Source organism: Leuciscus leuciscus (genome assembly GCF_965113295.1).
Source record: "Leuciscus leuciscus genome assembly, chromosome: 2".
Taxonomy (NCBI): domain Eukaryota; kingdom Metazoa; phylum Chordata; class Actinopteri; order Cypriniformes; family Leuciscidae; genus Leuciscus; species Leuciscus leuciscus.
Genome location: NC_138726.1, coordinates 46,274,641 through 46,287,621, shown reverse-complemented (window position 1 = coordinate 46,287,621; position 12,981 = coordinate 46,274,641). Strand labels below are relative to the sequence as shown.

Here is a 12,981-nt window from a genome sequence, read left to right as displayed (position 1 = left end):
ACTGATTTTGGATGACTTAGGCCAACAGTTGGACAAGGGATCCCCCTCACGCGCTGTGGAAGGAGATACTTACTGTTAATGACCTCGTCCCCCATAATGCTTGTCAGGCCGTCCAAACCTGCGGGCGCTCCATGGCGCTTTCTGTGGTGGGAGAGCGCGCGCTCTGGCTGAACCTGTCGGGCCTCCCTGACAGTGAGAAGAGGCGCATCGCGGGCCCCGCCGTCGCATTGATGCAGCAACGATGTGACGACAAGAAAAAGACGAGGCCTTCAAGTTATGCCTTCCCAGGAAGGCGGCTCCACGCCAGGTACCCCCTGCACGTTTGCCTAACCCCCCTGTCTCAGGACGTAACTTCCATCAGGGCAAGGAAAGGCCCCGCAACAAAAAACCGCCACGACAGAGCAACCCACCCTCTGCTAAGCCCTTTGGGAAACCGACTTACAGTTACCCCGATAATGCAGGGCTACAGGCTGCAGTTTGTAATTAAACCCCCGCATTTCAACGGCATTCTCTCTTCACACATGGAGGAGAGCGCCGCTAACGTTCTGAAAGAAGAAATCTCCTCCCTTCTGAACAAGGGTGCGATTCAGGTGGTGCCCCCCAATCTGATAAATCAGATATTATTCTGATATAGTATATAGATACAATTAGATAAAACACATTTTATTCTCATTATTTCCTGGTTCCAAAGAAGGACGGTTCTCTCCGCCCCATTTTGGACCTCCGAGTGTTAAACAAACATTTGAGGAAATACAATTTCAGAATGTTAACTCATGGCTCGCTCACCCACGCCATAAAACGGAACGACTGATTCAAATCGGTCGATCTGAAGGATGCTTTTTTCCACATAAGCATTTATCCGCCAAACAGGAAGTTTCTTCGTTTCGCCCATCAAGGCATATGTTACAAATTCATGGTCCTCTTATTAAGCCCAAGGAGTCTCTGTCTATGTGCGGAAGCAGGCTTAACTCCCCTGAGAATGTCAGGTCTGCGGATTTTGACATACATAGACGATTGGCTTATAATAGCCGAATCGAAGGAGAAAGGAAGTTTCAGGACAGTTTCAGTTGCAGGACACCTGCCGTGTGCTTGCGCACACTCTCGGGTTCAGGGTGAATGTGAACAAAAGCAATTTTACACCCAGCCAGAGTGTGATCTTCCTGGGCTTGGGGCTGAACTCAGTCTCCATGCGAGCACGTCTCTTTCAAGATTTTTCTAATGATCTGCCTGTTGCCGATCAGAGAGGGGGCGAAAGTGCAATTTTTAACTTGCCTCAAGCTGCAGAGAGCGTTCATGAAATGGATTTTGTCACTACATTTCAGCCCGTTATGCGATCTTTGCCGCTCTGTAACAGTGACGCGCATCTGCACGGCAGCTCTGCGCCACTGGAAGAGCGCAGACTTTTACGCACAGGGAACCCCTTTAGGGACGATTATGTTGCGGAAAGTTGTGACAACAGATGCGTCCTTAACAGGCTGGGGTGCCACCCAGGAGGGCAGAACGCTGAACAGTTTGTGGCTGAGCAAATTACGTTCAACGCACATAAATTATTTAGAGCTTCTGACCATTTGGAAAGCTCTGAATTATTTTCTGCCTCGACTGCAGGGACATCATGTGCTCGTACGCTGCGACAATACCACAGCTGTGGCATATATATACCGCCAAGGCGGCGTGCACTCGTTGAAACTTCACGCTCTAGCTTACAACCTTTTGGTGTAGAACAGGCGATTTTTCCAGTTGTTACACGCAACTCCTGTTCCAGGCTTTCTGAACAGAGGCGTGGACCTTCTATCAAGGGGGAACTCACTCTATGGAGATTGGCACCTCCACCCTCTGATAGCGGATATGATATGGATGAGATTCAGACAGGCAACCGTAGATCTATTCGCCTTGCGCAAAAACACCCATTGTCCTATATTCTTCTAGCTAAAGGACGTGGACGCGACCCTCGGGGTGGACGCACTGGCCCACCCATGGCCCAGAGTGCTGCTATGTGCTTTTCCTCCCCTGTGCCTGATAATTCCCACACTGGCCAGGGTGAGAGAGAAGTGCCTGTCTATCATTCTGATAGCACCCAGGTGGCTCAAAGCACCGTGGCTGGCGGAGCTAATCCCTTTGTTATACGCCCAGCCGTGGCACCTCCCCCCCACACAGACCTGTTGTCTAAGGCAACGGGGAGATTTATCACACCCATCCGGACAGGATGGCTCTCTGGGCCTGGTCCATGAGAGGACGAACTTAAGCGCACTAGGGCTTCCCCTGCGTGTGGTTCCTACTATACAGAATGCCAGGGACGTTTCTACACGGTCCTTATATGGCTGTAAGTGGCAAGTGTTCGAAGGGTGGTGTGATGGGTGTGGACTCACATCATATCAGTGCGCAGTTCCTGATATTTTGTGTTTTCTTCAAGACCTTATGGATAAGGGCAGGTCTTTTTCCACGATTAAGGTCTACCTGGCAGCGATTTCTTCTTGTCATGTGGGTTTTGAGAGCTCAACGGTTGGGCAGCATCCTCTAATCCGCAGATTTATGAAGGGTGCCCGTCGCTCTTTGCCAGTCATCAGAAGAACGGTCCATGAATGGGACCTCTCCATGGTGCTGGAGGCTCTGTCTCAATTTCCTTTTGAGCCCCTGGTAAATATTTCCCTAAAGCTGGTGTCTTTCAAGCCAGCTTTGCTCTTGGACTTGGCATCAGCTAAACGTGTCAGTGAGCTACATGCACTCTCGGTCCATTCCCCGTGCACTAAATTCTCTCTTGGTGGAGATAAGGTTTTCCTTGAGCCTAATCCAGCCTTTCGTGCCAAAATGCTTCCCTGCGTTCACATCGGAGGTGTTGGAGCTGTCCACTTTTCACCCTCCTCCTTTTTCCTCCTCGGAGGATCAAAGGCTGAATGCCCTGTGTCCTGTCCGTGCCTTACAGACATATTTGGCTGGGACCAGTGCTTTCCGGAAGAGTGATCAGCTCTTTATTTCATGGGCACCCCCTCGCAAGGGGAATCCCATATCTAAGCAACGCCTCTCACATTAGCTTGTGGAAGCTTTAATTTTGGCATAAGAATCGAAGGGAGTGCAGCCCCCAGGGGACATCAGAGCTCATTCCACTAGGGCCTTAGCCGCCTCGTGGGCTCTGTTCAGGGGAGTATCGCTGCAGGACATTTGCTCTGCTGCCAGCTGGGCTTCTCCCTATACGTTTACTACCGGCTGGATTTCACCAGAACCTTGGTAGCACATTTGGTTTTGGGGGTGGGGTCATCTTAACCCTTCCTTCTCTTGTGTGTGCCACACACGTTTCATGTCCTGCCTGTACATAGTAGTTATGTGTGTGCGTCAGTATGGCGAGTTCTCTGAAACATAGAGAGGAGAGATCCACCAGCTTTGTCCTGCTTACCGCACGAGAAGCGAATATACTTACTGGAGAACAGCAGCGCATGCAGGCTTCTTATGCCCGCAGGTACGGATGCCCTTCCCATATGTGGATCTCTCCACTCGATGTTTCAGAAAATCGGCGTTATGACAGTAACCTATTGTTTTCTGCACCAGACTAAATCTGGTGCAGGTAATTCTTTATTTTCATAAAACCACTGCATGGTTTCTAGGTAGTTGACAGGGGTTTCTGGGTGGTTTGTAGGCTGTTGTTAGGCAGTTGCTAGGATGTAATAATATTAATAGTAATATATTTGTCTACAAACTTAATTTGAGGCATGTGGTAGCACAGGGGCTGACAATAAAGCACTAAGCTTAATTTAGGGTGTAGATGAAATTAACTAATTATTATCATTCATAATGTCTTTATTAATTAAAAAGCAAAACGAGTGAAAAAATGTATATAAGGGAGTGAAAATAGCCAATAAGCATCCTACTGTTTACAATGGTAATTACATTTTTTTAATTTTTTTAAAATAAGTGTTTAAATAAGAGTTAGACTTAACTTAAAGACTTAAAATGTTTAGTTTTAGGACAATCTTTGAAGGATTAACAAAAAATGTGTTGGTCATCACATTAAAAATAACATTTATATATGATATTATAGTTTTGAAGTGCTGGAACAAGATGTGTAGTATTTGTAAGCGTTTGACTATTTCTGTCACAATACCATAGTTATGGTTAGAGTTACTACATTCTGGATCAGTCTGGATCTCCTAGTAACAGTGTCGCCTGATCGAGATCGGCCCGTGACTGGCAAATTATTGGTCCGAACTAATAAACGGTCCGTGAAGCATGAATGAGTAGCTAGCGCATTTTCGATCCGCTTTCATTTTGTTTGCATTCGCTGCTCGGCAACTTTGTGGTATATTTGGTCGCACCGGCAGGAAAATGGTCGCAGTCTGGAGCCCTATTTAGTTTAAAAGGTCATGAATATGACATTCATACAGACTGACTGAATTGCAGAAGAACTGACGAGTAATTATGAAAAATGTAAGTGCTTAGGTAGTTCACCTAAAAATGATAACTTTGTCATAATTTCTGCCCAAAAAATATTTTACATACATGCTGTAAACAACCAGTGTTATTTTAGCATTATTTATAAACTATTATAGTTTTTATTAATATTTTTAATCAGCTTTTATTTTTATATTTTTATTTGTATTTTATTTTAAGGTTTAGTAATTTTATGTGCTTTTGCTTTTATTTCCATTTACTGTAGCTTTACTTTACATTTACTTCAATTTTGGGTAAATGCAAAGAAGAAGAAAAAAAAATATATATATATATGGATTGTTTTGGTGCGGTTCCGAGTGCACTTGCAATGTTCATATATGCCTAAACTAACCAAACTAAGAGGAAAACTGTTCCAGGTTCTGAAACAAATGCTCCAAAACGAGCCAGCAGTGAAAATGCAATAAGTGATGACAGAATTGTCATTTTTGGGTGAACCATCCCTTTAAACCAATAAATGAAAGTTAGTTAAAACACTGAAATTTAAAGAAGCAGTGCAGCTTTCTGCAATTGTATGGAACCCTCACTTTGCCTCCAGAGCGAGAGCGACGACACCTGCCACCATCGGTGCAGATACTGAGGTGCCTGTGTGGCCATCGGTACACCTCTGCCGCAGGTCTGTGGTCACCTGGTACCAGAAACACATGAATACAGAGAGTTAACAACTTCAGTTTAGTGGACGTACATGAGTCTGAAATGAAAACAGAGACAAATTTTTCCTTTAAATCTTAGTAACATGTATAGCAGGTCTTCTAGATTTGTGTGCAGCCACTTCTTTCGTTAAAAGACACTTAATTGTATTTTTAGAGCTGCTTTATAGCAGAATTTCAATTTGTCTCATATTTGATGAAGTTTGCATCATTGATTCTGTTATTTCCCTGTTTATTAATGAGAGGCTGCTTTGAAACAATCTATATTGTATTAAGTGCTATAGAAAAAAGGGGGACTTGACTTGACTAGAGGGAAATGATGCAGGCATCAGGTCCTACATTCAGATGAAACATTGTCTGAAAGAATGCTCTTTCATGACAGTGATGGGACGAGTGGTTTTCTGCAAAGTGCTCAGTAAATATTCCGTCGCTGTGGTTTTCTGGGAATCAGCGGGTCAGCTCTAGTAGCCCCCAGGCAGAGTGAGCGAGCGCTCAAATATGTCTTCAATCAAACATAAGCTTGATTACACTGGCGTTTCTCAAAAGAATGAACATGGGGTCAGTGCCACTGACATTGTCCCGAGGAAGATGCCGAGATAGAAGACAAATGCTCTCGTCCAATATGTGTGCATGTGTTGAGTGACTCAACTTGAGTGGCATATGTTTATGTTTAAAAACAGCAGTCAGGAAATAAACATGACAGTAATAGACTTTTACATTTTTCTGAAGACAAAGAAATGTTTTAACACACTTCTCGTCAACCATCTGCATGATTAAGGAAATGGAATTTAAGATGTTTTTAAGATTGCAAATTAAAAAAAGAATGAGCGATTTTGCTAATTAAAGATTATTAAAAATTATTAAATTATTCACTATCCTTAAAGTCTTTAAAAAGTCATTAAAAAGGGAATTGTTAACAGGTAAAAACTACATTGTGATTTAATCATTTTTATAGGTGATTAGGGTTGGATGATAAAGGGGGGAAAATCTAGACATTTTTGAGACTTGATTTTGTCCATTGGATGTTGATTGGATTGTAAAAAGTGAGCATTTCATACTTGAAAAGAGGCTAAACTGAATGCGCTAATTGGATTGTAAAAAGTGAGCGTTGTAACTGGAATAGAGGCAGAAGTGAATGCATTTGGCTTTATTACAGTACATAAGCCATTTTGATAAATTTTTTAAAAAAAGTTTCATTCACAATCATTCAGAATAAGACCAGTGACATGCGCCAAGAAAATAAATAGGATCAATTTTGATTGCCAACTTTTTCCCAATTTTCCCAGAGGAACCATAATTTGTACCATATACCAACTGTTGCATAGCAGGTTAAAACATTTTAATGACAGAAATAAAAAAGATTTTTGATGCAAAGTAAATAATCAAGGCAAGACTGTCTTTAAATTTTGAAAAGTGAATTTAAAGTGGTCATGACAAAATAAAATAAAATTTGCCTTGATCTTTTGACATATAAAGCGGTCTTTGTCCCTTTAAAACATCCTGCAAGTTTCATAGCTTAAAAAGTCCTCCTCATTGTTGTCTCGATTGGGTGGTTGTAACAAGCTTACGACAATGGAGATACTTAAAATAGTCTTTAATTGTAGATTTAAACAAGCAGAGATAACTTGGAGAAACTGAATAGCAAAAAACTTTAACATAGATGTCAGACACTCACGACAAACAATACAGGACAAGGAACAAACTGAGGGCTTAAATACAGAGGGCAAATAAAGGGCTGATGAGTTAATTAACGAAGGACAGGTGAACTAGATGAACCAATGAAACACATGGGAAAACTGGGTCAAAGGAAAACAGGCAAACAGAAACTGAATTCAGTGAAAACAGAGTTAATCAAACGCGAGATTGCGGGGGTTTTTAACGCAATCTCGCTTTTAAAAGAAAACGGGCAGGCTAGGTAGTCTCCAGGACCGTACTGGTATTACAAGAGGCCAGGGAGGCGCCAGCAGTTCAGGGAGCAAGGGAGGATTGGCTTCCGTGGCCTTGACCCGGGAGCTTGGCTCGGCCACTATGGCCGTGGATGTATAGTCTCCTGAGCTATGGGATTGTGAACCGGATTGTGAATTCTGCACTGAAGGTTTACTTAAGTAAACTTCACGTAGGAGTAATAATAATAGTGATGCTTGCTTTATCAACACCACTAAAAAAACAACAAGAGTATTTTCCGGTGTAGACACGGTGTAAACAAAATGAGTGTGCGAGAAAAGATTAAAAATGTGTATGCATGTGTAAATGAGCTCTTAAGCCCACAACTACTAACCAAATACCAGAAGAAAAGCAAAACCCATAGTAGTCATTCTTAAGGATAATGTTATAATCTGCACTGCTGGAAGAGAAAGATAAATAGAGGGGAAAAAACGCTAGTTTTCTCAATCCTCTTGATATCTCCCTGCGGTTTTCCATGCGGATGGGAGCCAGACCAAACATATAGCTCCAGTCTTTTTTCCAAGCGTCTCATTTAATCAATAGATATTTGTGGAAAGAGCCAAACAACAAGAGCTCAGCTGTATTAGCAGAATAAGCAACAGAATCTAGGACAGCTGATCTATAAAAGATGTCTGATTTTTGGCAGATCACCATTAAACACCATATAAACCTGCATTCCAATACTGGTCCAGTCAAAAGATGATAGATATGTCCTTCAATGTTGGGATTTCTCACCCATTTTATCATCCACAAGACAAAAAAAACACCTGATTTCTTAGAAATGGAACAGCATGTCCATATTATTAATGTCCATTGCACAACTGGTCAGATGTTTAATACTTAGGGTTAGAAGGTGATGAGGAGGAATGAAAGGAGAATGTGTATTGTAGGACATATTTTGTAGGACACAATATGTGGCATCAAGAGAGCAAATGACCTAATAAAACCGAGAACATACGAGGCCGAAAGTAAGACGAGGACAAAAGGTTGAGAAGATGACAGATGGAGAAGACAAATGAAGTACACGCTACAAGATACATGCTTAAAGGGGTCATATAATGGAACACAAGATTTCCTTTGCTCTTTTGAAACAGAACAACTTCATCTACTCTGTAGTGCATCGCAACCGGTTTTGCTTCAGGAAACAAGGATCACAACAGAGAACCAAAAGTGATTATTGTACAAAAGTAAACATAGGTCCTAAATTAGGAGTTGCAATGTTTTGTTTCATTAATTACCATGAGATGCATTCAACAATTTGCAAAATATTAACATTTTAGATTTTTAAACGTCTCTTGAATTTTGATGGGTAAGTCAATAGTTAAGACTAGTTAAGTCAATAAATGTAATACTTTTATTCAGCAAGGATGCATTAAAAATGACAATCAAGACTTTTGCACGGTTATTAAAAAATCTATTGCAAATAAATGCTGTTCATTTGAACTTTATATTTGTCAAAGAATCCTGAAAAAAATATATCACGGTCCCTACAAAAAACTTTGATTGTTTTCAACATTTATAATAATAAGAAATGTTTCTTGAGCAGCAAATCAGCATATCAGAATGATTTCTGAAGGATCATGTGACACTGAAGACTGGAGAAATTATGCTGAAAATTCAGCTTTGCATCACAGGAATAAAAATTCATTTGAAAATCTATTAAACATAGAAAACAGTTCTTTTAAATTGTCATAATATTTAACAGTATCAGTGTTTTTACTGTATTTTCGATTAAATAAATGCAGCCTTGATTAGCATAAAAACACAGAAAAATCGTACCGACCCCAAAACCTTTGAACGGTACAAGTGTCAGAGAAAGGTCAACCTTATTGAAGAACTAAAATACTAAATGTTTAAACATTTTGAAGATGTTTTTAATCAATGGATAACATATTGATTGACATTTTTAGTGGACTTCAGGAATTAACTTTATGTGGTCTAACAGATGTCTGTGTGAGTGACACTCATTTGACACATTTGTGGGAACATGGGCGAGTTACTTAACTATTTTGCGGTCATAGAACTCTCCGCTGCTGTATGTGGTGGCGAGGGTGGAGGAGCAGACCTCCAGATACCAGGGCTTGTTGCCGTTTTCCGTACTGCTGCTGACGGAGATGGTGTAGATGCTGTTGGTGTAGCCGTCGCAAGAGCAGTGATCGCCCTGTCGGCCTCCGTTACCAGACGCCCAAACAAAGATGGAGCCGAGACCCTTCCGGCCCTGCAGAGACATGAAAACATATGAACAAGGACATACAATAGACTTATTTATTTATTCTTTTTCAAAAACTACACTGCCAAGTTGTCAACAACATTGACAAGATTAACAACTATTTATTTATAACTTTACAAATATTAATTCCCTTTAAATGTTGTGGATTTGATTTAGTCTTCATTTAACAACCCTGACAATGACAGTTACTCATTGAGAAATCCCTCTTGTTTGTGTGTGTGAGTTTGAGACAACAACCTTTTTAATTCCCAGTTCAAAGGCTTGTTTGGCCAGAGGCCCTGGTCCATCCACGGTCTTCCCGTCATCGTCGGGGCCCCAGCTGGCACTGTAAATGTCGATGTAGTCTGGCCTTATTCCCAGAGACTTGGCCTCCACCACATCAGTCACGTCTCCATCAAGCATTCGAACACCTTAGAGAAAAAGTTTGTCCAAAAACATACAAATTCAGTCATTGTATAATCACCCCAATGTCGTTCCAAACCTGTATTCTTTTCTTTTCTCTGTGAAACTTTAGGTGCAACAAAAATGGATGTTGATTTATCCTGCCAAGCTCTGAAATGCATAATGAAAGAGTCCTACAACTATCCCAGTTGAATTGTGCACTGTAAACCCTGCCATTTTGTGGTCTAAATACGAGACCCAATTGTGTTTGGCATCAATGACTTCAAACATAGTGCAACACTTTTTCTTTTCTTTTTACTTTACCTATGAGTTTCAGAACAATATTATACAAAGAGCAAAAACAAAGCAGAACAAAAGACAAAATCAACTGGAAACAAAAAACTAAATCAAACCAAAAAGAGTGACCTAACAGAGGTCCGCGCAGTAAAAAGTCACGTTGGTTCTAATGACAGAAGTGAGAAGGAGAGGATTTTTCAGGCGTGACTTTTTACTGCGCCGAGTCGAAGTGCTCCCAAGTGCTATTCCGCCATACATTATAGTTATCCTTTTTACCCGCTTAGAAAAGCGCCACGTTTTATTTTGTGTCACCATACTTGGTCGTGTAACTACTCGTGTAACTGTATTTAAATAGGGAAAACATGGAGGTGTTTGGTCGCTTCTAACTTCATCTCTGTTTGGTCCCTAATGAATTAACTGGGCTAAGCTAAGTGCTATCAAAGTGTCGCCGCGCGCCAGAGCGATTGAGTGCACACACTGAGACGAGAGAGGTATGTATCAACTCGTCTTAGTTAAGGGAATAACATAGTTTAATATGAAAAAACGGTGGAGTGTTCCTTAAGGCAAGATACTAAAAACATTTACAAAATATTTAAGCCACTAGATTTTGGGGGAAAAAATACATAAATACAATGTGTTTAAACTGTGCTGTTGAATTTCCTACAAAAATAACAATATGACGAACTTGCAAATGGAAAACTCACACACAAACTCACAGAGGCACATTAACACATGCCATATGGTCAATGATGCACACAAATGTGCAAAAATTGCAATTAAAATCTATTGTACTCCGCTGCAATGAGAGGTTTCCAAACGCCTCGATAATCTGCATTCTTTCTCCTCATTCTGATACTGAACTACAGCTTAATTTCCTTTTCTTGCTCTTTATTTTGAAAGAAATCCTTGATATTTTTGCATAACTTTACAAAAATTATATTATCTAAGCAAGTAGTTTAGCTGAAAAATGTATACAAAGCATCTTGAAGTAAACTTATTACAGGCTGAACCAACTTGGAGTAACCTCTTTTTAAGTGCTTTGATCAAGTGCACAATGGTAAAAGTTGGGGTTCACACCTTCAACCTTTCAGCAACCAGCCAAGATCTTTGATGGACAACTGAAATGAGGAGGCAGAGGCAGAATTAATCAGCTTAATTAGCTTAATTCAAGAAGTCAATAAGAGGTTCCTGCCATAATATAATAAAAAATGTGTGTGTGTGAGTGTGTGTGTGTGTGTGTGTGTGTGTGTGTGACTAGAGAGGCTAGAAAAGAGCCTGATTGTATAGTGTGAGAATGTGTGTGCATGTGTGTTATTATTTCTAACACCATATGCGCAATATGCTGTTCCTTCCTTGAAACACCTCTACAGGGAAAAACATGGGATTCAACACTTCTGTATCATTCCTCTCACTTCTGACAAGCTGCATTACACCTCAAATCGACTCCTCGTCTTCTAAAACAGCACAGAGAAAAACACTTTTCAGAACCGCAGAGCAGAAAAACGAATAATTTCTACATTTCTAATTATGGTTAAAGGACATGAAGTTGTACATAGCAGCCAAGGCGAGGCCGAATAGATTAGAAATGTCATTAGAAGGCGATGAAGTCATTGGCTTGAATCGGACACGTATTAGCTTTGGCAGCGTTTCAGTGATTAAGCAAGGAAAAAAAGTCAACTGCTGTGCTGAGCCAAAAGACCTAAAGCACATCTTTCATTGCGCTAATCTGTCTTTATCTGGCTTGGAAAAATGGCCAACTCTTTTCAAACATCACTTCATTATTGTTAAGAGGAATATTTTGCATACAGGACTTAACAATTGAGATCTTTTACGATATGTGCAGCCAACATTTGGATGAGAAACAATTAATACACCACTAATAACCACAAAGTGGACAGATGATTGACTTGTTCCAAACAAGTCAATCATCTGTCCACTTTGTGGTTATTAGTGGTGTATTATCATGCAGAACCTGTCCTGCAACGTCTGTGCTACAAATAAGAACAATTCCTCAAATCATGTCGTTTATTGAGGACATGGGTCTTCAACATTTTTACATGGCAGAGGACAAATTAGGCAAAATTGGCATTCCAGTCACCAAACACTATTTCCATTCAAGTACAAAATATACACTAGGCTTGCAGCTTACTATTATTTTGGTAATCGCTTAATATTCTGGCAATTGATTATTTTTTCAATTAATTGGATAAAAAAAATAATAATCTGCATGTCAGCGAAACATAAAATTGTTGAAAGACAGTAAATTAAGAGAGAAGAAGTATTGACTGCTGAATTATTGACTTTAACTGGCATCTAATGAATTGAGGACAAATCGTCCTTCAACAGTCCAAATTAATGCTTAGAGAACAACAATACAGATCTAAAATTAGTTATGAATAGGATTTTATCACCAGCTAAACAAACACCCAGAATATCTTATCTGTTGTAGAACTAAAGAGCCCCTTTTAAAGGATCCTCATTTTGTTTTGGAGGTCCCCTAAAATAGGTTTCCATGCATCCAAGGTCAAAAAACAAATTTCTCATAATAAACATTGAAGCATTAGCTCTTTTCTCATAGTGTCTGAAATGGTTCGATAAAGGATTCGTTCTCTCTAAAACCCTCCTTTCCGAGAGCCTACTCTACTCTAATTGGTCAGATGTAGACCGTATCTATTCGAGCCAGAGTTCTCATCCTTTGGAAGTGCATGCATAGTGGATTTGCTTTCACAGCGCAGAAAACAGCTTCTTCTCAACGTTTGACAACACAAACCAAACTCTTCCAGGTCTCAGCTTCAACTACAATGTTTGAGGGCGGGTTGAAATAGACGTTGTTTGCGGGCAGCCAATGAGGACCATAGCCTGGCATTATGCAAATGTGTTACAAACCTAGATTAAGTAAGACTGGAATTACTGATGACTAGTTTAAGGCAGTTCAGAATCAGTTTAAAAACTCCATATATTGTGCACTTTGAACTGTGAAACTTTGCAGATCTCATACATTCACAAACAGCTATATTACACACTACATGAAACGTAATATCT

The 12,981-nt window shown here is 40.4% G+C and overlaps 1 protein-coding gene across 2 annotated transcripts in view; it reads right to left on the bottom strand.

Moving 5' to 3' along the window:
• The window catches only part of pcsk6 (proprotein convertase subtilisin/kexin type 6), a 77,285-nt gene that overhangs the window by 46,415 nt on the left and 17,889 nt on the right, over nucleotides 1–12,981 (bottom strand). For both annotated transcript variants that reach the window (XM_082154302.1, XM_082154303.1), the window contains 3 exons: nucleotides 9,499–9,671; nucleotides 9,037–9,249; nucleotides 4,965–5,065 (listed from right to left, as the gene is read on the bottom strand). In XM_082154302.1, coding sequence (XP_082010428.1) covers nucleotides 4,965–5,065; nucleotides 9,037–9,249; nucleotides 9,499–9,671 — 487 coding nt within the window. The remainder of the gene's footprint in view (nucleotides 1–4,964; nucleotides 5,066–9,036; nucleotides 9,250–9,498; nucleotides 9,672–12,981) is intronic.